Source organism: Equus quagga, chromosome 4 (genome assembly GCF_021613505.1).
Source record: "Equus quagga isolate Etosha38 chromosome 4, UCLA_HA_Equagga_1.0, whole genome shotgun sequence".
NCBI lineage: Eukaryota > Metazoa > Chordata > Mammalia > Perissodactyla > Equidae > Equus > Equus quagga.
Window position 1 is genome coordinate 117,376,378 of NC_060270.1, and position 27,079 is coordinate 117,403,456.

Genomic DNA, 27,079 nt, shown 5'->3' on the forward strand with positions numbered 1-27,079 from the left:
GAAGAATAACAGGAAATCTCGGCGAGAATACTAGCATGAAAGCCAAGGGAAATTAATATTTAAAGAATGAGGGAGAAATTAATGACTCCAAATGTTGCTGGAATGTGCCATTTGGATTCAGTGTCATTGTTAGCACTAGAGAGATGTTGTTTCCATACAGTGGTGGGGGACAAAAATGGATAAATCTCTTTCAAGAAATTTCTTTTGTGAAGGGAAGGAAAAGATAGAATGGTAACTGGAGGATTCTTCAGGCTCAAAATAGAAACATCCATCAATTCTTCCCAGAGAAGTGTGAAAGATCAGCATTTCTATCTATGAGTGTACATTCCATATTGAATGTCAGGGGCATGCCACTGCATAGCACAAGACACATGGATGTTTGAAGAAATAAGTCTATGCTTTCAAAGACATGTCACTTCATACTTGCTACTGATTGTAGAGAACGAACACTTTAATTGGGTTTTTGGTACTGAGTGAGCAACGATTGAATAAGTGCTGGCTCAATGAAGACCTCCACCGACAGTGAGTGGCAGAGGGTGGGGTGGCAATCTGTTTAAGAGGCAGAGGCAACACTGACGCAGACACCAGAACTCAAAAGTCTGAGAAAGAGGCTTGCTTTCTGAGCACTAGGCTGTTCCTGGATGGTGGACAGGTTTTCAAAGTTACCTTAACGAGACAGAATGGCTTTTAGACCAGAGTAGAATGCAAGGAAAAGAACCACTTCCAACAAGTCATGAACACATTGTCCAGAAATGGAAGGCAAAAAAGGGAGTTACCAAGGCAAACGTTGGCTCTCTCATCCTTCCAGCAACATCTGAAAGGCGGCAGGCAGGGCACAGTCTGAAAGGCCCACGTGTTCAGTGAACCTTGTATTGCGAAGATAAGCTCATCAGGCCACCTGAGTCTAGTGATAATGAATTCAAACTTATCCCTCTAACTCCGTACTCACTGAGCAATCTTTCGGATAGTAATTCGCTTCTCTTGTAGCTTGCTGTAATGATGCTGTAAAATCATATTCACATTTTAAGCAGTGATTAGTTTCAGCAACATGTCGTCTGTCATATTAATGAACGCTGATAAATATAACTACTGATTTCATTTTGTTTATCTTTTGTTTGCAGTTTTTCCCCCTAGCTTTATAAACATAAGTAACTTATATTTAGTTTAATAGTTACTCAAATTTAAGTAATAAAATATTAAAAACAACACAATAAAAATTCTTGGGGCCTGCAGTAATATTTTTCTCTTAAAATAGATTTATTACTAAAGTTTAGAGAAACAGTTTCACAACGGAAAAATCTAGGTGATGCTTAAAACAATCACTTCATTTTATGCCTACGAACCATATTTGGTTAGATTTCACCTTTTGATCACTTCAAAAATTAGTTAGTGGTTTTCTTTTCAGAGCCATTTAAAAAAATTAATAGACTTTTTGGAGAAGTTTTAGGTTTACAGAAATATTGAGCAGCAAGCCCTGAGAGTTCCCATGTATTCCCTTCCCACACAGGTCGCCCCCATTATTCACATCTTGTGTTAGTGGAGTACATTTGTCACAATTGATAAGCCAATATTCCGGACACTGCAGTGTGGAATCAAATCTCCTTTCTGGAGGTGGGAATGTTGGAATTTTGTCTAGCACTAAAAGAGGAAAAGATATTTGAAATTGCTGATATAAGCCAGGCAGATGCAATATTTTAAATGTGTTCCCTTGCAGAAGTGTTTATAAACAACGACAATCTCCTTTTTACTGCAATCTCATCATCCTCTAACATCTAGGATGACCCATAGTTTCACAGACTGAAAAAACAAGAGTAAAAGTAAAACAAAGCCTGATAAAGATAAGTCTTTATCCCAAGACTCTTGAATATGGTCACCTTGTCAAATTCAACTTTCCTCACATGTAACGGGGAGAGGACTCAACAGGAGGACCTCATTCTTAAGCTACCAAATTTCCACGCTCTGTCGGGGATCTGTCGGAGCGAGGGTTTACAAAGTAAAAAGCCACATTCTTGGAGACTATACTATAGGCACAGATTTAAACAGAATTAGTATCAACATTTAGAACTGGACATGAAGGCTGTGATTCAAATAGATTTTATAAAAAATAATATCCTCCACATTTTTTCCCCTATCAAATTCCAGGAGACCGTACACTCCAATCTGATGAATTTCGTGGGCTTTTATTTGATGCATTTGATTGAACGTCACCATTATCATTATACTGGGGGGTGAAATGTCAAAAATTTTAGCTTTCATAACAAATTAAACCTATCTGGGAACCTACCCAGATAGTGGTAATTCATTTAAGGAAAGATAAACTAATAAAGGAAAAAGTTAAATAATGAAGCAACAGTAAAATTGTTTTGCGAAGGGCACATTAATTGCTGGATTTTATTTTCTGAATTTTGCTGAACAAAGCACCGTGTTGGATCCATACTGCGCTAACTTGTGTCTTTAGAATAGTGCTTCCCACCAGGGACGATTTTATGCCAGGGTACATTAGGCAATATCTGGAGACGTCTTTGGTTGTCACTCCTGAGGTTGGGCGTGCTAATGGCGTCCAGTGGGTAGTGGCCAGGGATGCTGCTAAACATTCCACAACGCGCAGGACAGGCCCCACAACAAAGATTTTTCTGGCCCTGAATGTTAATAGTGCTGAGCTTGAGAAACCCTGCCTTAGAGGAATACACGTGGAAACCACATTCTCCTTATCTTGAAGTAACTTTAGTAAGTATATAGATATCCTATAGAATGCTCTCCTCAAACCCAAGCAGAAAGCAGTATCCACATAGAACATGTTCTGCTCAGTTTTCCATATGAGTTGTATATTTGTTAAAAAGCACTTTATTACATTAAAGGACATCCATGGAGTATATTTATTGCATACGTTTATTAAGCATATGCATAAGCATATTCACCAAGTAAAGCACACTATCCTACTTCCCCTTGTTTATCTGATACGTAATAGACATTAAGTCCTGATTTACTGCAGTTTATGTTCTATCACAGGGTGGCTGATTAGAACCATGTAGTTACTTCTGTTTGAAAATATAGCTGCTGCTCTGCCCTCTGGCTCACTTTGAAAATTGGTGGTTCTGAAAGCTTAAGATACTATTTTTACTCTTCTTATTTGGCTCTGACTTGTGTAACTCTGTTCCTGTTTCTCATTTTCCTTGGTTTGGTTACTGTGGTGGAGGATGGTTGTGTGTGTGTGTGTGTGTGTGTGTGTGTTTAGGATGGGGGCAGGGTTGTAATCACTCAGATGAGGCTCAGATAATTTCTTTCAGGATTATCTTTATTCTGAAAACCAGAATTTATAATTTCACAAAATCAAATTTTCCTTTTAGATATATATTCTTAATTAAACATACAGTCTCTTCCTGTGAAAATTTAAAAAACAAAAAAAATGATATCTAAATATGTTGGGTACTAAAAAATATTTTTATCCAGACTTAAGTTCAATTTAGAAGAAAATTATGAAGTGTTCTATTTGTGATTACTCTAGATGCAATAAGAAGATATTTTAAAAAGTGACTAAAACACTGTTGTTTTTCCCTAAAAATGAGAGCTAAAGTAGATCAAAGTGAAATCAAACAATATATTTTAAAGAAAACATTAATTTATATGAACCGTTCAGAAGCAAGCATTAGAAATACGTAAAAGCTTCTTTCAAAAGAGATCATAATAGAAAAATAATTTGACTTCATTTCAACACAATAAAGGCTAAAATTTTTAAATTACCTGCAACTGGTGCTGAGATTTTCTTTAAAGCAGGTTCTGTGTGGGTGGACATGTTGATAATCCTGTTTAGAGTGCCACAGTCTTATGAGGTCTCCTCTCCATGAAGTTCTGCAAGATTCCACATGCTAAATATGTCAAAATGACTTTCTATGTTCTATTATGCCACTGTGCATTTTTATATTCATTCCACACAAAAAGACTGTTCACTAGGATTATGTTTTCCTAAACAATGACAAGAGCTATGCCAACTGACTTTCTCTTTTCTGACACAGGGATAACTTTTTATCAACTACTATACAGTATATTCTCAGTAATTTTATCATTCCACTGAGTCATAGACTGCCAACAGGATTTCTGCATTAAAGGGCCTCGAGCCTGGGACTTTTGGTGGTTGAATAAGAGCCTGTCTGTGTTTGAGTACACCAGGTTTTTGGCTGACTCTCTGGAGTCCTACAGTTACATTTTTCTTTTCTTCTCTGGTCAGTAAAGAGAATATTTTTATGACTGCCGGGGAGTGTACTATCCCCAGCATGGGAAGCTCTTATCTTCTCTGCCTTCTGCCTCCCGGGAAATTTTCTTTAAGTTTTATTCTAAAGCTTGGCTGGCCTCTTGATCGTTTGGCTCCCAAATACCAAGTCCTTGGATATAGCATCTGCCTGTTCTAATGAGAAAACCAAAAATGAACTTGTGTATTTAATACCCCTTAAAGATAAGTGAGAGCTGAAAGCACTTTCAGAGATGGCTTAATTTATATGGTCATTCACAGGCAAGGAACAGAGATTTGAGTTGCCTAAATCCTTAGAGCTCTTCCGTAGCAGAGCTAGGATTAGAATTAGCTAGGATTAGCTCTTCAAAATAGTAACATTCAAGCGAAATAATACAGAATAGCTCGTATCTTTAAAACAAGTGCTCATTTATATATGAATGCAAGATGATTAAAACAGGCTCAAACGCATGCTATATGTTAAATCAGCATTCCATGGGGCCAGCTGGGTGGCGCAGTGGTTAAATGCGCACGTTCCGCTTCGGGGGCCCAGGGTTCGCTGGTTTGGATCCCGGGTGTGGACGTGGCACCACTTATCAAGCCATGCTGTGGCAGGCATCCCACATATAAAGTAGAGGAAGATGGGCACAGATGTTAGCCCAGGGCCGGTCTTCCTCAGAAAAAAGAGGAGGATTGGCAGCAGATGTTAGCTCAGGGCTGATCTTCCTCGAAAAAAAGAAAAAAACCCCCCAGCATTCCATGATTTTAACAAGCATTATTTAAAGATTTCAATTAACTTGTAAAAAGGTACCTGACAACCTCAATGAAAAAGCCTATATTTATCCAATTAAAAGAGGATTCAGATGTCTGTAGTTTTCTCAGAGCAACATCCTTAGAGGGGCTGAGTTTTATCTCATCTACTTTAGTCCAAATGGCAATTCTAGATTAGATATGTAAAGTCACATCCATCACTAAAAAATTAAAAAGAAAGTGAACCTTGGCTATAATTTGTTTATTTCCAGTAATGTATACAGCCAACATCACATAATTTAAATATCAATGATACTCATTTTAAATGTGTGTCATTGTTATCAAAATAACCATATAAACTTTGTATTTGTACTGTATGTGGAGTCAAAACATACTTTCATCCTAATATCATGAACAGCACAGTTTCCTCGGTAATCTCTATTTACACAAATGGTAGGAGTAGATGTTAATAATCTTCTAAAAATTAGATTAGTTGCTTTTATTTCAAAACATTTAAGTGAGAACACTGTAACTCAAGTTTTTAGGTCACTTGAAATAGTATGCTCTGGGAACTCGTATTGCTAAGCTTTCCAAAGGGCATTTGATGTTGGCATTGACTTGTTGGCTATTTATGCTCATTAGTCAGGCCTGGAACTCTGACTATAACTGCAAGTGCTATCTGATTTTTTTCCCCCAAAGGAGTTCTAAATGCAGAGAATATTCTTCTCATTCTGGATAAATCTTGGGCATAGTTTCAGACAAGCGCTATAGCAGTTATAATCTGGCAGACCTGCTTTAGTCCTAGGAGACTTAGTTGGGCAGCAATGTGGGTTTTGAACATGAAAGTTTGCTATTCTTCTGGGACCTATTTTGCAGAGTTCTTAGCAGCATTGCGTACACACAATATATTGTCAAAACTATCCGATTAAACATATGATGCCTAAATTTGAATTCATTTTCAAACAGGACCTCTACAGGTTTCACATTGGTCCATACCACTCTAACTTCTTTTACTGTTTTTACTATAGAAATCTATCAATCCATCTCAGGGTTTCTATGGCAACCAATGTTGACTTCTTCGACTTTGATTCTTACAAATTTGGAGCACAGATGATACCAATTTGAAATTGTTGCATACAAGGCTTGAATTCTTCAAAAACCAAGGTATTCTCTAAAACAATGTTTCTCAAACTTTAATATGCATAAAAATGACTTGAGAATCTTGCTAAAATGCAGATTCTGATTTAGTAGGTCTGGGGTGGAATCTGAGATTCTTCACTTTAAACAAGCTCCTAGGTGGTGCTGATGCTGCTGATCCTCCGTAGCAAGGCTCTAAAAGACACACCAGATAAAATCAAGCAATTGGCTTATAACAACTTATTTTTTAAGATGTGTAGTTCTATAGCAGTTGTGAAAAAATTTTTTTCCTACTTTATATTAACTCTTCACTTAAAAAAAATTGGGTATGAAAGGGAGAGGCTGCCAAATGTGAACACACAATGGAGAAATGTCCCTCTTTTCTGCTCATCTGAAACTTTGCAGGTTGGCTCAAACAGACTAAATCTTAGAGGTTTACATGACAGTGTCTGCATACTAAACTGGAGGAAACTTCTCGGAAGCTAGCCCAGAGATTCTTAGGGTCAGTCCTGGTGGAATGGTCATATAGAGACAGATGAGGATGCCTGAGATGACTTTCTACACCAAGTCTTTGTAAGATTTTCAGAGGACATCCATTATGGATATAGATACAATTAGATGCATCCATATGTGAATTTGCAGATATATAGGGATGTGTATGCATATGTATGTATAGTGTGTGTTTACTTCAAAACAGAGCAGAGAAAGAAGGAGGAGGCTACAATTTTTTTTAAAGCCAACATCACAGAGAAGGACATTAACACACAATCATAACTGGATTTCCGTTTCCTCTTCAGCACTGTAATGGTTCCTAGCCTCCATCCCATTTAATTTCATCGTATTGTTATAGTTATTGCTTGCCATCTTGTCTTTATCATCTCAATTATTTATTGCCTTAGATAATATTTCCTGTTTGTGTCTGACATGGAGTTTCACTTCAGTGAATTTCACCAGCAGAGTTCCATGAGCCTGAAAAATGTTTAATATGGCCATTGGGTAAAATTATTGATGCAGTACACAATTAGCTACTTAGTGCCAGGAAAAACAAATTCTTTATTATGTCACCTCTCCTAAACATTTTCCCATTAAAATTAATGACATGGTGAGAAGGCATAGGAGAAATGAACTCAATAGCTAGTTCCTTTTTTGTGGAGAAAGGATATACCATAGTGAGAAATCAGTACATTTGACTTTAGAAAACTGTCTTCACTTGCTTTGATTACTGTCCTATTATACAAAAGATCACTATTTTGCAATGAGATGTTAAGTAGAAGTATATTTCCTGTTAAATATTAGCCACCATGATAATTTTTCCTCTTGAATTGAAGCAATTGCACTTATTAAGAGCATTTGTGAGTCAATGTTCATACAAGAATAAATAGCCCCTATATGCAAAACGTTGAATGAGATAAACAGATTAAATTTATTACATTTACAAGAATTTAATGCTAAGTTACAGTTTAAAGAACTCCCAGTGGAGCTAAGAAATACGTAAGTAAATTCTATTGTTTCCAGGTGCCCAATAGATATAATATATATTTCATTATCTGCATGTATAAACCACCAGCAATAAAAAAGAAATGAACACACAAAACATTTGTTCCTGCAGTAATCATATATGCTTTAATAACCTTGAGAAATGAGCTGGAAAAATCCATCTTTAAGGACCCACATTCAGTGCTTTATATGGAAAATTCAAATACAATAGCCAATAGATTAAAAAAACAACCCAACAGCTGCTTCTTGACCATGATTTATGATACGGTTATTACATTTAAATAAAAGTAACCTCTAGGCTGTATTTAGAAATAACTCTTTTGATAGCTATCTATGACAAATTTAAATGGATTTATATTTGGAGTTGATATATATTTACATAGATATAAATAGTATTTTCCCTTCTCTGTCAGCTATCTCAGAATCCTGTTTGAAATACACTGATTTTTAAGTTTACATTTTTAAAATTGGAGTTGTGCTGAGTATTTTATCTTATAGAATGCATATAAATATATGTCTGTATTATACATTATACTACTGTTCAAATAAGAAAAGCCTATTTCTTCATTAACTCTTGGTCATCGGTTGCTCATGGCACTGGTACCATCACCATGAGGTGTTTTTCTAACCTGATGACATCATACATCACTTGGGCATTTTATATGTTACCTAATTCCTACAGATAAGAACACTTACTAAGAAATTGGTACATACGCACACCATTTGTATCACCAAGATGCAAAACTTTTGAAATGGTTTTTATTAATTCACAATGTTATTAATGACATGTGACACACTCTATGCTACGTAATTGTGATTAAGCCAACCAACAATTTTATGTTTAAAGAAACTATATAGATTTTCCTAATTCTGAGGTTCTCTGTGAGATGGCACCATCCCTCTAACTGATTGATTTTTCACCTAAGATGAGTTAGAGTCAGATCACAGAAGAATGGGACTCACATGCCAAGAGGACCGGTCCCTGTAACTTGGACTGTGGTCATGACACACACATGTACATTCTGTGAAGCCCGGGTCATTCTTCATGCTTCACTTTGGTGGCCCAGGGTTTCGCAGGCTCAGATCTTGGGCACAGACCTAGCACCACTCATCAAGCCATGCTGAAGCGGCGTCCCACACAGCAGAGCCAGAAGGACCTACAACTAGAATATACAACTATGTAATGGGAGGCTTTGGGGAGAAAAAGGATCAGTAGTGATGACCCTGTCATCATTTCTGATATTGGTAATTTGTGTCCTTTCTCTTTTCTTGGTTAGCTTGTTTAGAGATGTATAATTTTACTGATCTTTTCAAAGAAACAGGTTTTGGTTTAATTTCTTTTCTCTATTATTTTCCTGTTTCCAAGGTCATTTAGTTATATTCTAATTTTTATAATTTCTGCTTGCTATAGGCTTAAATAGCTCTTTTTTTCCCTTAATTTCCTAAAGTGAAAGCTTAGGTTATTGATTTTAGTTCTTTCTTCTTTTCTAAGATATGCATTTAATGCTATAAATTTCTAAGTGCTGATTTTGCTGCATCCCAGACCTTTTATAAGTTGTATTTTTATGTATTTCAAAATATTTAAAAATTTCTCTTGAGATTTATCTTTTGACCCATGTGTTATTTAGAAGTGTGTTGTTTAATTTCCGAATATTTGGAGATTTTCCATTCATCTTTCTGATTTCTATTTTAACCCTATTGTGACCTAAGAACATACTTTGTATGATTATTTTTACTTTAAATTTGTTAAGTAAGGTGTGTTTTATGGCCAAGAATATAGTCCATCTTGGTGAATGCTCCATGTGAACTTAAGAAGAATGTACATTCTGCTGTTGCTGAGTACATTATTCTATAAATGTCAATTAGATATTTAAGTGAGTTCTAAGTGGAAAAAGAGCCTTAGCAGGGAGCCATCTGAATATAGATTGAAAACTTCAAATTATGCAACTATTATTGTTCTGGTTTAAAGAAAAATCAAGTTGGATCAATGTTTTCCAGCTACTCTTATGGTTAAAATAAGTTTCTATTTTACCTGGTTTTTATTGTCTAAATGGAAATATATGCACATCAACATTCTTGTCTTACAATTCTTTCTGTTCCCTTATCCTTTTAGGAGGATAGGATATTGATTTTATGGTATAAAAAAGAAGATCTGAAGAATTGGATTTGCCAGATCCTGGCTTATGCAAATGAAACTGGCATTGAACAGAAGGAAGAGCTATCTGGCCAAACACTCAAACTCCAGAATTAAAGACTTGTTCATCTGGAGGAATGTCATGCATTCAACCTTTACCACTGATGCTTGGGTAGTTCACAATGTTTTACAAACTCTCATCAACACAAGGATTAGTGGTATGAGCATTCAAGGGTCAAGGCCAAATTAGCAGCTTTGTGCTTTCCATTTTGAGGTTGAATTCATACACAGCTGATAACATTCAAATCTCATCTCAAGTGATGAGAGCAGAGAAAATGAATTGTTGTTGCTTTAAGCAGGACACTGTCTCATTTCGTGAATGCAAATGTGTCGCTCTCTGGTGCAGCTCAAGATTCTGCTTATTATAAACCTAAAACAGTCTGCCATGCTTTTTGGTGTTTGCATTGACACATACAATATCAGAGTGCACTAGGAGGAGACATTGTATTTTGTTTCAACTAATTTATTTCGTGGACACACGTAAAACACCATTCGTACAACGGGAATGTCAAAAGCTTCAGATGGCAATTTCTAGTAAGGAATGGTCATGAATAAAATCAAAGTGGAACAAGATGTGATATTTTTTCCTTTCTTCATTTGGAATTCAAATAATCTTAAGTTCTTGGATTTAGCTTTTTTATATTTACATGTATGAATGAAATGCCTGTTTCAAATAAGATCTGTTCACGACCAGGTTACTGAGCCCCAACTATAATAAAATATTGATAATTTGTGTAATCTTCTAAAGAAGTACATAAATCCAGGTTCGGGCAGTTTGGACTTAGTCACTGAGAGTGGAGTGGAGACACCCACTGCTCCACTCACACCTGATGATGATTTATGCCTGATTACCTACACTTTACGTCAAGAACAATGATCCTGGAGGTTGCCTCTTCTCTCAGTATTGTTCTGCCACTAGAGCCAGCATCTATCTTTAAGTTTCAATTTTCAATCAGGGTCTATCCCAGAGGATCTGGAGGGTTTTCATTTAAGTTTTGTTGATTAGATGAGAGTGTTTTATGCATACTTCACAGATAGAAGCTAATCCTGATTGGCTAATGTCCAAAATGAGGACGAACAATCAGGTAACAAACACATCTTTCTCTTTTTACATTCTCCACAACCCTTCTCTCCAAAAAAAAGAAAAAGCAAGCTAGGCTTATCTTTGTTTACCTCTGGCAATTCAAGAAATCTTCCTTGAGTGTGACTATGTCTTAGGTACTGGGAATATAATGATGAAGAGGGCTGTCACAGATCCTGCTGATAAGGATCTCAGGGTCTAGTCAGAGGAGACGGATGCTCAAACATGCAATTCTGATGCTATGTATTAAGGGACATGACATGGGCAGCTCAGGTGTTGACACAGCACATAGCAGAAGCATCTACACTGGACTTGATAGGTCAGAAGGCTTCCTGGGGGAAGTTGTATCTCAAACGGAACTGGAAGGATAAGCAGGAGTTAGGCCAGATGAAGATAAGATAGAATACAGTAAGGGAGTTCCAGGAAGAAAGGACTGCAGAGAAGAAAGAGTGTGATAGAGTAAAGCCCTGAAATTAAATGTTGCTCTGTGGGTGGATCAGAGGAGACACAACAGAGGCTGGAGGCCAGGTACTAAAGGGCCTTGCGTACTACTTGAAGGAATTTAAATTTGAGTGAAGAGTTAGAAGGTTCTTGTAGTAATCTATTTAATCTATTTTAAACCTGTGTCTTGATGGTAAGTGATGGTTAGCATTCCTGAATGAAATTGCTAAATTTTTCATGCTTCTTTTTCTATTTCAGGTATTATAGACTATGCAGAGATTCAAATGTAAGGATTCCTATAGTAAATTTCTCCTGAAGGGGCTGGCTCGAGGCACTGTGATTAAGTTTGTCATGCTCCGCTTCAGCCACCTGGGTTTGTGGGTTTGGATCCCAGGCGCAGACCTATACTGCTCATCAGCCATGCTATTGCAGCAACCCACATATAAGTGGAGGAAGATTGGCACAGTTGTTAGCTCAGGGCTAATCTTCCTCAGCAAAAATAAATAAATGAATAAATAAAGATTCTCTTGGTATTGAGTGTGAAAAAAACCTTACCACTAAATGTTTATACATCCTTTTATTAGAAAAATCAGAAGTGGAAAACTCAATGGTTTTGCTTTTAAGAAGCTAAAAGCACATTTTGTGTTGCACTCCTTCAAGTTGTCAAGTATATATTCTTTTAAATCTTTCTTTTCATTTTCATTTTCTTGTTGTTTTGATATTGCTGTCTAGAATTTTCTCTAGAAGTAAATGAGTAGAAATCATGTATACATCTTAAAATAAAAACATTATTTGAATTTCCTGTTTTTCCTTTTTAACTAATAATCTTAGTTCATACTTCCTTGAAGAGAATTCTTTGATCAAGACAGAAATCTTAGCAAAAAGGAAAATCACACTTAAGTCTTTGAAATTAAAACATAACCAGAAGAATAAAGAATAGCAAATTATTCTTCTCTGCTGCGGGAATTACTAGACAGTCAATCAATAGCCTAGAAAAATAAGGTAGGTAGGTAGGTAGGTAGATAGATAGATAGATAGATAAATGGATGGATGGATGGATGAATGAGTGGATGGATGGATAGATGATAGATATACAGACAGCCACCTGAACTACATGTTGAATATCAGCATAATGCTTTTTCCCAATATTTGAGTCTATATATGTGTGTGTACATATATGTGTGTGTATATATATACATCTTATACTTGCTATATACATCAAATATATCAGGGCTGCATATGCCTTATTTGGTCATATACCATGGATATATGTATATCCCACGCTGCTCCCCAAAGGATTAACATTCACTGGCATGCAACAGGTAAAGCAAACCAGCAGTTCCCATGCCCTAACAACTCCAAACCACAAATTCAACAAAATGGGATAGGAGATCCTACTCAATTAACAAGAAAGAGAAAGAAAGTGGGACGAGAATTTGTTACCTGGTCCTGTCTGCTCTCTTTGGACATGAATAGGTTTTACCCTTTAGCTTCAACATGGGAATTAGGGAAGATATGCAAAATACTTAAAACTGGAAAAAAAGGGTAAGAGAGTTAAGAGACTATGAGTTCCCTAGGATGCTGTACATATAAGCTTATAATAGGTTTCTGTCAAAATTTGGAAGAAAATTTAGAGATTTAATTTTTTAATTAAATTGAATACGCAGCACAAGAAAAAATATGCCAACTTTTTACTCAACCACACACTTGACATCTTCAGATAACATCCAGTAAGCATTTAATATCAACTTAAATATATTACATTTAAATATTTTTATTATTTTTAGACAGTCTTACAGCAACATAATTAACTCAATCTCTTCATCAATAATCTATAATGAATTATTCTTTCAACTAAAGATTTGGCCCTAGCATGACAAGGCTATGTTTAAAACTTAAAAAACAAATGTCTCCTTTATTTATGTTTATTTTTTAAAAGAACCAAAAAGATGATCATCATTTCTGAATAATATGTTTCACAGGAAAGCACAGAGTATTCTTCAATATTACACTGATAATTACAAGAAAAGGATAGAATTCATCTTCTGCCATCTTATTACATACTTTTCCCCCTTAGATCATACTAAATACATCCTCCTAAGTTTAATTTCAAGTCTTTGAAAAGGATATAGTCCTAAGAAATTAGGAAGAAATTTAATCTCCAACTCATAAAACATCATTTTCCCACATGGAATAGTCGGAAATCACACACTAACACCACTCCTTTAATTTAATATTCTAAAGAAACAGCATCTGAAAGAGAAATAGTGGTCAGGAGGCAGTGGTGACAAATTACATGAAACAATATAATTACCCTTAGCCTTCATAGAGTGCTTTCCATTTTTCAGATCTTACAAGATGTGAAATGAAACTCTCAATTGCCCAAGAGGTAGATGATCAACCCATTTTCCAAATAGGAAACTGAGGCATGGGGATGTCCTTCCACAGGCTGCAAAAATGGGCAGCAGCAGAATCAAGATTAGAAACAGGAGGAACCAGTTGCAGTTGTAGATACATGGCTTCCCAAAATATGCCAATGGAATGACAGGAATACTGTCGGTCCATCCCTGCAGCCTGTTCCATCTTGCTCTATGACATGCATAGCTGATGCAAATTTGAAACTTCATTTAAAGTTGATGGCACATCTATTCTCCAACGTGAAACCCATGAGATCAACACGAGGAATGATTATCTACATCGGCATCCTCAGACTCAGGAATGTAGGCTATGTTGAAACTACATAGAATGTATTTCAATAAATGAGATCAAGACATGAAAAACAAAATTAAAGGACAACTAAAGCAATAATGAAAATTACAACTTCAGTTCAAGATTTCTACTGTTATTCTACAAAGAGATGTTTATGAGTACAATTAAAAATAAGTTATCAAACAATTGGATTTGAAATTTAACTTAGTTCTCTACGCTCAGCATGGTCTTAAATTAGGAGGGAATAAATATAGCATAATTTTACTTTTTTATCTAGAACATATCTCTTTTTAGAATACAAAAATGCGTCCTTATTCACTGCTAGTAATTTACCAAGCTCCTCAAATACATTAAAGCACTAAAGAAAATTTGATTATTTCACCAAGCAGTGGTGTTAACCCAACAAGCCATATGGCCAGAATGCAGGTATACTTGGTGGGTGATCGTGCAGGAAAATCAGTATCCGTGTTGTCCTTTAGGCTCACGAGAATGCCGTCCACGAGTGCCAAGCCCACAGTCACTGTGTGAGTAGCCAGTACATTAGGAACACACTAACATAGATGACACACAGCGTTATCCAGTTTATTCTTGTGATTGGCGGCCTGTGGTTACCTGTCACATGGAGGATGACATTGGAAGAGAGAACGCCACTAGAGTTTTGGGCCTGAGCCACATAGAGGCCTGCGTCTGCCTTGCATACCTTCGGAATGGACACCAAATGTCTCGTCTCCTTGTGTAAAACCTGTAAGTGCCCATCTGCAGACAGTTTCTGGCCTTTCTTGTACCTGAAGCAGAGAGTCAGTTTTTAAAGTCAGGACCACTGTTTATTCACATGATTTCCAAGTTCTAATAACCATTGCAAATAGGCCCATTACTGCTGCAATATTCGCTAGTATTAGCAGGAAAATTGTAGCTGCCACAAATTCCAGTGGGGCTGTTTATCCTTCAAGCAGAGGTTGGCAACTGGGGGCCAGTGAAGTTTGATCACCTTGGATCATGTTTTTAAAAAATTGAATTTTTTGACAACGTTAACAATTGGATTATTGCATATGAAAATTCAGATAACCAACTACTCTTAAAAACACCAGACCATCTGGTCACACTGGGCCACCATTTGCTCGTGGCAACAACTATGTAGAGTGTGAAATGGCACCCCCTACTTGGCCTGCGTCATTCTTTCAGCTGCTATGGTACAGCAACTTGTGACTTCCTAGAATCTGTATTGGAGTGAGACTCATCTGGCCCGCCATATTCATTCCATAAGATCCACATGAGAAGACCAGCGAGCTGTTGTAGGGGAAGGTACTTACACAGCATTTCCTGGTAAAATGAGTTCCTTTAATTTTTGTGAATTAATTTCATTAGAAGAAAATGATTTCTAATTATAAAAGGTATTTATGCAATTGGATTATTACTGTTAATGACATGTTTCTAAGTTTCCTATAAACATGAGCACTTAGCTTCATCTTTTTATAAAGCAAATAATTTGTTTATTTTGCATATTCTAGATTCTTGTTTATTTATTTATATCCATGTTCTTCTACATAAGAAGTGATGACAAACCTGAATCATTCTCTGTTGCCATTGTCAAGTGATAATTTTGCATTTTTCTGTGTCGTAAGAACGTATGATTCCCTGATAACTTGCCTATTGCTAATTGAGCAAAATTGTTGTAAATCTGAGGGCAAGATATTTTTCACAATGTTGCAATAGTTCTTCAACGCAATATACTGACCAAGTTATTTGTTGTGTCAACAAAAACAAGAAACACTTCAGACAACATTTTTCTTTGATGTGAACTGATATTTAATAATAAATTAAATATCTTTTAAATTCATAAATATGAAACTCCTGATCTGTAAAAAACATGCAATTGTAAAAACAACAAAATGAAACAAAAGCATGAATGGTGGCACCGTAGCACAAGTGCAGTTTCTTTGAATAATCTGAGAAACCAAAGTTTTCTCATAAATTCTTTAGATAACCGATTCACGCTTCAAGTACCATCAATGGGCACACACGATAATTGAAACTGCTAATTTAACATCTACTGAAATATTATGATAAATAAATGCTATTTTATTTATCTTAAAATATAAAATTGTTTTCTTCTATTTGTAACTTTGCCCTCAAAACTACTTAAGGGTGAAAGAATTTCTAAGTGTTTAAAAGTAACTCACATGTTGAGAAACTTACAACTGTTTTTATAACAACAATAGGTAATTCAAAACCTGTATTCTGCACTTTACTTTTATTAAAACAGATAAGCTTAAAAAATAGTGATGTCTCCAGAGTGAACTCAGACTGTTCACATCTCAGTTATTACACTACCTTTCAAAAATGGACTATTACTCATCACTGGGAGCAACTGTGAAAGAAATATTTTTATTCCATCTCTCACACTGAGGAAATTTATAAAAAGAATTCTTAGTGAAACAAACCAATATTACAAAGGTGGCATGTGTGACTGTTGGGAAGAGGGAAGAGATGAAATAAGTAAATGAAAGAAAAGGGGAAAACCCAAATTCTTATCTTTTTAATTGAATAGGAGATGTTAAACCAAGAAAATGTCATGCTTATGTAGAAATAAACCATAGGAAAGAATTTCAACCCATAATCTTTATAATGTGGAATGTTAAACTGATAAAAACAAAAACAAAGCACAACAAAGTTGCGGTGCTTTTAGAGTTTGTTAAATTATTCTTTTATATAGTTACTTTTTTCTTAAGGGTGTTAGCCATGCTGCTACCAAAATGAGAGTTGGGGGTTTGATGTGAGGTTGAATCATGCAGTGGGGCAGTGTCCTAGAATATTAATAAGCTGTCCCTAAACCTTTAAGTTAGTGCACACAGAACGGTTTGCTCGGGGATCCAATTTGTTTGTGGTTATGGCTTGTCATTATAGGCTACCCACCATGTCAGTGTAGGCTCTGGATATCCTGTTACTTCAACTTCCAAAGTCACTGGAGAACCTTCCATGACAGTGACATTAGACAGGAGCCTGGAGAAATTAGGTGCCTGGCCAGCTAGGCTGACCATGCTGTTCTTTGCTGAGGTACCTTTAATCTCTTCTCGGGGAACCATTTGCCTCTGATAGGCCCAGCTGGGGCCTGATGGAAACCCTAGGTCCGAGAATGCATCCTGGGAAGCATGCAGCCTATCTCGGGTTTTAGTGATGTTATTCTCAGCATGCATCTTCTCCTGTGTTTCTAGCGAACTTCCCTGAGCCTGAGGGTGCTGCTGGAAAGCTCTCCCATGCACTTCACTCGGCATGCTCTCTGGCTGTTTAGCACTGATTTTGCGGAAGCCAGTAGTACTTTTTTCCAGAAATCCTCGGGAGGTTAATGGGAGCTCAGTTTTGACCTGGGGGTACGGTCTCTCAAAATGACTTGAAAATGTTTCTCTGTTATCATTGCAAGCATCAGCAAAAGCAGCAGGTGGTGGAAGACCAGATTCCTGGGCCTCCCCTAGACTGCCGGCCCCTATCTGCATCCTGTGTCTGCTTATATGAAGGCTGAGGGAGGGGCTGGCCTGCTCCTCCACTTCCATGTCAGATGGTGCCAGGGGGGAATCAGGGCTTCCTGGGAGTGGAGGCAAGGAGATGTCATCAGGTGAGACACACTCATATTCTTCTCCTGAAAGTGTGTCTGCAGGCAGGAGCAGGTGTTGGACACTGCTCTCTTTGTCAGGGGACAGCTGCTTCAGGCCCTGGAGAAGTTGACCCTCTCTGGTTCCATTGATGGCCAAAATGTCTGCTAGATGTGCGTGCTCCTTCAAAACAGAAAAGCCAAAGCTCTGAATTAGGCATTGTGTTTTCTTTTTTCAGGTCTCAAACTCAACTCCAGAGAGACAACTTGAGAAATTCTACAGTGAGTTAAAGCTCGGAGCCCTGGCACAAGCATTACGGAACTTGAAACCATTCGTCCGTCTACCCTGGGCAGAGTCCCATCCCATGACTAAGGAATTGGTAAACTGACCTCAGGTCTCTGAGTGAAATGTGATACAGCTTGTGAAACAGAAAAGAGAAGGCCCTAGTTTTCATCTGTGAGGAAGGGGTTGGCCTGGATCAATGTCTTTCAAATCATAATCTGAAGTGTCTCCTTCCACCAGCAAATTCTGCTTGGGTTGATCGCCTATACTCCATGGGAACACATAGCTCCTAACATTGGAGACGCCCTTGTTAGGTGATCTCTCAGATCCTCCTAGAATTACCTCCTCTCCTTTCTCAGGAAAGCCATTCTTTTTTAAAATTTTTATTGTGGTAAAATGTACATGGCATAAAATTTACCACTTTAACCATTTCTAAGTGTATAGTTCATGGCATTAAATATCTTCACATTATTGTGCAACCATCACCATCATCCATCTCCAGAGCTTTCGCACCATTCCAAATGGAAACTCGACCCATTAAACACTAACTCCCCATTCTCCCCTCCCCCTAGCCCCTGGCAACCACCATTCTGCTTTCTGTCTCTATGAATTTGACTACTCTAGGAACCTTATATGGAGAAAGCCATTTGTAATGACTGATTTTGTTTCTTCAAGTCCCTTAGTTTTGTCCTTACATTGAAAAATATTGATTGAGCACCTGTTATATACTAGATAGTGTGTTAGACATGTGAGAGAGGAAACGGTAAGTAAAAGTACAGTCTCTGCCCTCGTGAAGATGACAGCCTAGTGGCAGAGGTAGATATTAATGCAACAATCACACGTTGTGGCCTTTCACAAGAGAACACACTGGGATACAACAGAGGAACACCTGCCGGTTATCCTTCTGCCCCATGTGGAGCATAGGTCATGCTAGGATGCCATGAACAGCCGTACTTCACCTCCTGCTGACACTGATCTAGTGTTCCTCCCCGTTAATCCACATCTATCTCTTGGTTAAGAAGAGGCTCAAATATCCCTCTGGCATAGACTCAAAAGAACACTGAAGCTGAACAGGCTCTCATCTATCCCAACCTGCTTCTTTTATATCTACTTCTTTCTTTGCCTTTCATCAGCATTTTGGGTGCATTTTTACTTAATTAGCAATTACTGGTTTTGGTCCTCTTGCTACTCCTTGCACATAAGAAAGTTACATCTTGCCTTGGCTTTGAGTTCTTCATTTTAGCCCATAGTCCTGCTCCTGACATCCACTTTATAAATGATTTCTGAGAAATAAATGCGTTTTCAGATCGAAGGTTAGAAGCCAAAACAAAACAATGTTATCCCACAGATATGCCGTCCTCCAAGAAAGCATAAACCCAGCTTAGAGAAAGGAGTTTCCTTCAGCCATTTAGTAGAAGTTTAAATTCTGAGTCTAAAAGCTAGAAGTTCTTAAAAGTCCTTCTCATTAAAAAAAAAATTACTAAATAGACACATACCCAGTAAGGCACGCCCCTCCTTCTTTGGGTTTTCCTACTACAGCTCACGCTGCCTCTCTCTCCATTTCTTCCTGAAGGTAGAATGCTTGTTTCCCTTCTCAGAGGGACTTTGATCTGACCTCTCGTCAGTCTAAGAATCTCCTCTATGACATTCTGGCAGCCTCTGTTTGAGCACTTTTCCTGAAAGGGTGCTTTCTTTGAAAAGGATTTTATGCTTTACTTGTATTAAAAATATCTTCCTATATTTAGTCAAGATCTGCCTTCCTGTGGTATTCACCAATGGATCTGAATTGACCTCCTGGAGCAACATAGAAAGATATCCAACTGTTTCCTTTTTTAACAGCCCTTTGACCATTTGGAGAAATTTGGAGAACTGGAACCTCTCAGTCTCTTTCTTTGTACTAAACACCTCCAGGTCTTCTTCTGCCCTGCTCCCAGAACTTTCACCATCCTGGTCACTTTCTTGGAGGTCCCATTCCTCCTGGGCTATCAGCTCCTTCAAAGGAGAACATGGATATTTGTTGATCTGAGGGTCATCCAGGGGCAGGCTACTCTTTAATGACTTCTTTGGGTAACCTATGCCTCTCTAGAGAGGAGCAACGTTTTAAAATTGTCTGAAAATTTGCAGCAAGTTTAGGAGAGAAACTTGGGTAAAAGTCCATGCTAGTCCCCCACTCCTCTCTTCCTCCTGGGGAGGAATTGATGTAGCTATCTGAGGGTTTGGAAGAAGACACTGAGCACCAGCTCTGTCTCTCTGAGGCCCTCTCTGTTGGATCTGCCTTTCACCAAATGGGTACATTCACATTGGTTCTAAGGCATTAAAAATCCAGGTACAGAAAGCCTGTGGTCGTTTAGCTGTGCGCCTAAGTGCCTAGGTAGACAAGTCTATCTAAATCAGAGGGAAATCCACTAGGAAAATCTGAGCCATGTTCTCCCATCCAGCCTTTACTGGTTACTCATTCCTGAGTCCTGTGTGTCACTTTCACATGGTGCCAAACTCAAGAAGGGAATCCAAGGATATAAATTTTTCACTTCCTACAATTCCTAAAATGGAAACAACACAACTAGGTTACTTCTACTGACAATAAGAGATACAGTTTTCTCAAATCTTTTTCTAGGAGCATTTCTACTTATTAATGTTCCCCTCCTAAATATGTTTATGTCCAGGATTTATTTACTTTCCCGATAGAGAGTAATCAGTGGAATCATCATCTCCTTGATCTATACGATATGTTTTCATTGTAGTAATTATATTAATTCTTTTTTTTTTTATAAGACCCACTTGGGACTACTGACTCATACCAAGTTTTTAATCAACTTAAATTTCCCACCTCCTCTGTCCATTAACATTGTTGATAAAAATGTTGAAAACTACGGAGTTTAGGACAAAGTCAGATGTCTCCTCAAGGCAGACTGTCTTCCAGGTTGACATTGATGAACTAGTTAATACTCCTGGGCACAATTATAACCTGACCAAACTCTCATTCAGTTCACATTTCTCCACTTATCTTAAGAGAGATATCATGAGTATGTTTATCAAATGACTTCCTGAAATCACAATAAATTTTGCCTCTGGCACTAGCCTAGAATTACTCATTAAAGAACTATCTCAGAAAACAAAATAAGGTGAGTTCAATACAAGTTTTTCTGAGTAAATCCATGTTGTCTCTTGGGGCTTCTGCCTTTATTCCCAAATGCAAATAAGCTTTCAGTTTTGGGGTCATCATGGAATTTTACAAAATTTCCTTTTGAAACTCACAGAGCTATAGTTTCCTGGGTCTACCTAGATATCCTTGATGAAAATGGTTTCCAAACATTCACATATACCAGCTATTTTTTGTATTTTCCCACCACAAATCCATCTTTGCTATTAGTAGAAATCACATGTGTGTGTGTGTGTGTGTGTGCATGTTTCCAGAAAAGGGTAGTAAATCTATACATCTCAGCACGGACAGGGCATATTTGCATCAGTCTGATGTGTTCTGGGAAAATTGCTGGGAAATTCTGATCTGAATCACCAGAACATAGCTCATTCTCAATTTGTTTCTCTTGCAGCCTTGGCTGCTCTTTGTCTTTTTCATCGATTCTTTTTTCTCTTCCCACCTTGTAGACTTTTGAATGATGTGTGATCTCATCTTTAAGTTATCTAATCTTCTCTATATACTTTTCCTCTCAAAAATCTCACCCACTTTCATATCTAATGATCAATTAACTTTTTTTATTGAGGTATAATTGACATAACATTATATTACTTTCAGGTATACAATGTAATGATTCAATATTTGGATATATTGCAAAGTGAGCACCACAATAAGTTCAGTTAACATTCATCACCATACTTAGCTACAAATTTTTTTTTCTTGTGATGAGAACTTTCAAGATCCACTCTCTAGCTACTTTCAAATATGCAATACAGTATTATTAACTATAGTCACCATGTTGTACATTACATTCCAATGACATTCATTTTAGAACTGGAAATTTATACATTTTAACAATTAACTTTTAATTAATCTTAAATCTATAGCTTCAGATCTTATCTCTGTCAGGATTTCTGGACTTTCATTTCCACTGATGGACATAATCACTTGGATTTACAATCATTGTCATGTAGGCAAACAATGTGATTATCTAGAAGAGAGACTATAATGATATTTTATATCCATTGAACTAAATATGTAGAACCAATTCTCAAAGTATATACAGAGAGGAGCCAACTACGTGCTAAATTTAAGGGACCACCACAAGACTTTACCTTCCCAAATATCTCCACAATAGATAGGCTTATCTTGGGATAAATAAGATTTAATGAAGGTAAGTGGAAAGTGGAGAAAGAAAGCTACTGAGCATGGGACTTGGTCTATGAAGGTGTTTCTGGGGAAGGCCTTTGGAAGAGGCTTGGGGCAGCTAAGGGGTGACTTGGTACTTTTGGGCACTTGGGGTGGAAAAGGTAAAAGAGAAGAGGACAGAAAGATGGTGAGGAAGACTTTATCTCTTTCCCATTTTTTTTCCGAAGCAAGTGTCTCAAGAACGTTCCTCCAACCCCCACCCCACCAGGTGATCAAAATTAGTGGAGGAGGGCCCAGGGACCGTCCTCACTCAGTTTGATAACAGCGATCCACTGAATTGTTTGGTACAAAAGTAGCTCCCTGCTATTGCTTTATTAATCATCATGTAAACAGATGAACAGAAAGAGGCGAAAGGTTTGACCTGGGAATCTGGTATCAGTACAAACCGGCTTACTTATGCGCAGCAGTTCCTTGCAGCTCTCCTTCGGTCTTGTGGAAAAGTTACATGGCTGAAATTCAGGAGAATTGGGCTGCCTGCCCAGTGCTGACACTACTTTCTGTGATTTGGGGAAGGCAACTAATTAATCTTTTTCGGCCTCGGTTTCCTCAACTGTAAAATGAGATTTGATCAGATGATTGTTAAATCCCTTCCAGCACTAGAATTCTGGAACTGTAAATGCTGGCGGCCCAAGCCTTCATCTTCTCCCGAATAGTTTGTGACTTTAGGCGAGGCTCTTCATACTCTGTGCCTCCATCTACTCTTAGGAGTTTTTAGATATTACTATAGATTTAGCTTCGGTGCTCACCTTGGGGATAAAACTCCATCGCTAATCTGTTAGCAGGGCAAGAGGCACTGCATTCACTAAATTGCTTAATTCTACCTGTTGCATTTTTAGGTCAGAAAAATGAGAAGCACTTTACTCTCTCCAGGAGAAAATTCTGTGATGAATATATTCTTGTAATAGTTTAGTGGAATTGCTCTTTCTGACTCAAATAATTTTCCAGAGAAGATCAACACCATTTAAGGGAATCAGAAGTGAACACAGTGATTCCTGGACAAGCTTTTTACGTCGTGCTTCTTGTTATCTGCCCACATGGTGTTTTGGGGAATTATTACATCTGACCTATAATATAAATGATAGAGATAATAGAGGACAAATGTGATCGAGTTGTTTAAAAGTGAAGATTACTGCCACCCTTTCATTTTGCTTTCTGTGCCAATTGCACTGGAATGTATATGCGAAACAACGTCAGCAACAGTTCCTGACAGCTGTAATTGGGGACCTTCACTTCTGTCCTAAATAATTGATGATCTATCATGTCTTTTAATTTGTAGTAAAATAAAAGTGATTTATCAACAAAAGTAAATCTTGCTTTTTATTTAAAGGACTCTATTCCTTTAATTTTCCTTCTAAGAAAAATAAATAAAAGCAAGAAAAACTATTTTTACTAAGTATAAATGAGTTTGTTTTCTTTGGTAGCAATAACATTCATTTCTAAGTAAATGTGTGTGGTTGACAATGCAGAACAATGTGCAGAATTGAAAAACATAATAGGCTGTTGGACTTAGTATCTCTTAGAAATTTAGTTAAGAAAATGGGATGCATTTAATATTATTCTTTATTAAATTGACTAGTCAGTCTCAATCGAGGGTGGTTTTGCTCCCGAGGGGACATTTGGCAATTTCTATAGACATTTTTGGTTGTCACAGTTGGATGAAGGAGGGGTGCTACCGGCATCGTTAGAGGCCAAGAATGATGCTAAACATCCTACAACGCACAGGGCAGCACCCTGCAACAAAGAATTCTCTGGGCCAAAATGTCAATAGAGCTGATGCTGGGAAACTCTGATTTAGACAAATCAGACTAACCAAAGACCATGTGATATAAGACTCACGTCCACACAAGAAGACCAAGGTTTGGTAGCTTTCCTTTGCCTTAGAGAGGAACCCGAGTTTAAAAGTCTCAAGTCCATGCCACAAAAAAAGTCAGCTTGCTTGCTGGTCCTTGCTGCCTGGTGGTCGTATGATTGCACTAGACCTTGACATAGATTTAACCTGTGGAAAAGGACCTATAAAGAAGCTCTGAGAACTGTATTGACTTCAAGGAAAGATAAATCTTTCTCCTTGAGATAACTGCAATAAGTGGGGAGATTTTTTTTTTTTTTTAACTCTCAGGTTATAGGAAGTATTTTTTATTAATTTGGGGGCAGTTGAGAATCACATTGACTCTGCTTGTTCTTTTAGTTCTTTGGGAAAGAGAGAAACATTGGGAGCAGGCGACTTGGCAAAACAAAAAGTCAAGAGCTAATTATAGTCCAGCAGCTATGAATAGATAGTGAGCAATTTATCCTGAAAATCCATAATGATGTGATTTAAATCATGCTTTTGAAATCATGATACATTTACATTTTGTGAGTATTTGTAGGTTTTGTTACATGCTTAATTTATTTGTAACGCATAGGTTTTAAAGTCATTTAAACATTTCTCTAAATAATTTCATATTTATATTTCAGTTGGATTCTATCTTTTAGTACATGTGCCTGGAAATATCCTCTTAGAGGCAGATTCTATGGGAACAAGATACAATCTAATTTCACGTATTAAGGTCTTCCAATGGGTAGTGCAAAAGAACAAAATCACAGCTTGGCGGTATGATAAAGAGGGAGAAGTAAAACCTGAAGTTGGGGTGGAATACAAAAGGACAATGGGAAAGGCAGCTAAAGATGGGGAAAATATAAGTGGTTTAGGGCGAGGCTGTGGTGTTTGAATAGCTGTCCCAGTGCCACTGTGAAATGCTTGGTTCCAGTGTTCAATAGGAGGAGCTCAGAGGGAAATAGCAGGGATAAGAGAAGAAAGACCAAGTAACGGTAGAGAGGAAGTAAGGGATGAGGACACTCACATTGCATTTACATTGGAAGATACAATTCCGATAGATAAGAAGGCTTCAACTCACTTCTTTTTTTGGAATGCACAATGACTCTAACCTCAAAACAAAAGTATGAATAGCTGAGGTTAAATAGTTTTCTTTACCTTATTCCTTTCTTCTTTCAATATTGTCTGCTTATTTCTCACTGGTTCTTTTAGTAGGCCAATACCTTCATCGTGGAAATCTTCCAAAGTCAGATTCATCCTTGTAATGTCTCCCTGCTACACAAAGTGATGGTTAGTGAGAACCTGGGCCAGGAAAGTTGGAAGAACACTGCCAACAATAACCGCTTGGAAGAAAACAGAGGCCACGTGTAACTTTTCAGTAAATGTATTCTACAAGAGACTGAAGTATTCCCATGATGTTCACGTCATGTTCCCTTCAAGTTCACAATTCCCCTCCTTCCTCATTCCTTTTGATGCGGGGTCGGTGAGCTGAGGAGTCGAAAGAAAGATTTCTTGGACTCTCAAGATCTGGCAGTAGTGCTCTTTTATTTAGAGAATAGTGTGGAATAGCATGGGGACAGGGCCCATGGGCAGTCAGAGCTTCTGCTGCTGCTTCTGCTGCCCCCGCTGGCATGGGGACAGGACACACGGGCAGTCAGAGCTCCTGCTGCTGCCCCGAGTTGAGGGTTAGGGCTAAATTTAAGGCATAGGTATGTGAGTCATCTCTTTACAAGACAAAGGAAAGAACATGAAAAAAAGTTAAAATGGTATCAGTGCAGGTGGGGTCTGGTCATTGGGTGATCCCATGACTTTTAGACAAGAATCAAATCGGATTAACTAAAGGTTAGAAAGGTTGGACGCCACCACCCTAAACCAGTTACATGAGATTGCCAGACAGCAACCATCTTAAGTTCTTGCCTTCCCCATTAAGAGCTTCTAGGGACAAGGTTATCTCTCCTCTTCTTCCAGGTACAGAGAGGGAGACACCTTTTACAGATAGAGATTTACCTTACAAATGTAAATGTGTCCCAACAAGGGCAAGTTCCATTCCCCAGAGCCTCCTTCCCTGTCCCAGCCCATCAAAAGCAATCAGCCCAAAACAATCCTGATGCCAAAGAGACATATCCTGGGGTGGCCAATTTCAGGTCCCTACAAGGTCATCCCCCCTTCCTTCACAAACGCAAATGTCTCTCAAAAGGGCAAGCAAAATTCCAGTCCTCGGAGCCTGCTTCTCATCTGTAGTTTTAAAAGTAACCAGCCTAAAATCCTCATCACTTTGATAAAGTTTATTGCCAGTAAATACTGGTTGTTCAAGGGCCTAGCAGGAAAAAAGTCATTGTTACGATAGATAGGATGCACCTCCAGGAGCATTCTCTAGAGAAAGGAACCATTGTGCATGGCAGTTTAAACCATTAGGAGAGTCTGGGGGAGAAGCAATGAGGTAGAAAAGACCAAAGATTCTAGTGGACAACAAAGTAGGAAATCCAGAGAATTCATACAAGCAAAATGTTTCAGAGACTCATGAAAAGTGGAAAGAAATATCGCTGAGTATGGTAAAGAAAAAAAAATAACTGAGAACAAAGGAATGCTTCATGTGGGTGATGATATTTTGTTCCTGTAGTTCATGGGGCTCCATTTTTGTCATGGAAATAGAGGGGATTTGCAAACAGCTGCATAGCCAGTGTCGGGCCGAAAAGACTTCATGAAGGTGAAATGAGCCAGAGGTACACAAAGTGAAAGAACACTGGTTTAGGCTGATGATTATACTGCAAGACAAGATTCTCTATTCCACACGGAACACAGTCATTAGATGGGCCTTAGAGAAACAAGCATGCTCCTCAGTGCACATGCTACACGGACTCAGAGGATTTGGGGAGACACTTACTGGGAAGATTCAGTTTTTAGTCTCAACTCTAAAACTTAGACTGGTTTGTATCACTGGTAAGTTACTCTGCGTTAGTACATGCTTGATACCTAATTCCAAAATGGGAGTGGTTGTGGAAAGAATGCTGGATTTTA

At 37.8% G+C, this 27,079-nt stretch overlaps 1 protein-coding gene across 3 annotated transcripts in view; it reads right to left on the bottom strand.

The window, feature by feature from the left end:
• Positions 1 to 13,234: 13,234 nt before the first annotated feature.
• Positions 13,235 to 27,079, bottom strand: part of CCDC141 (coiled-coil domain containing 141) — a 182,649-nt gene continuing 168,804 nt past the window's right edge. For all 3 annotated transcript variants that reach the window (XM_046658984.1, XM_046658983.1, XM_046658985.1), the window contains 3 exons: positions 25,220 to 25,336; positions 16,948 to 17,804; positions 13,235 to 14,819 (listed from right to left, as the gene is read on the bottom strand). In XM_046658984.1, the coding sequence (XP_046514940.1) occupies positions 14,552 to 14,819; positions 16,948 to 17,804; positions 25,220 to 25,336 (1,242 nt within the window). In that variant the 3' untranslated portion in view covers positions 13,235 to 14,551. The remainder of the gene's footprint in view (positions 14,820 to 16,947; positions 17,805 to 25,219; positions 25,337 to 27,079) is intronic.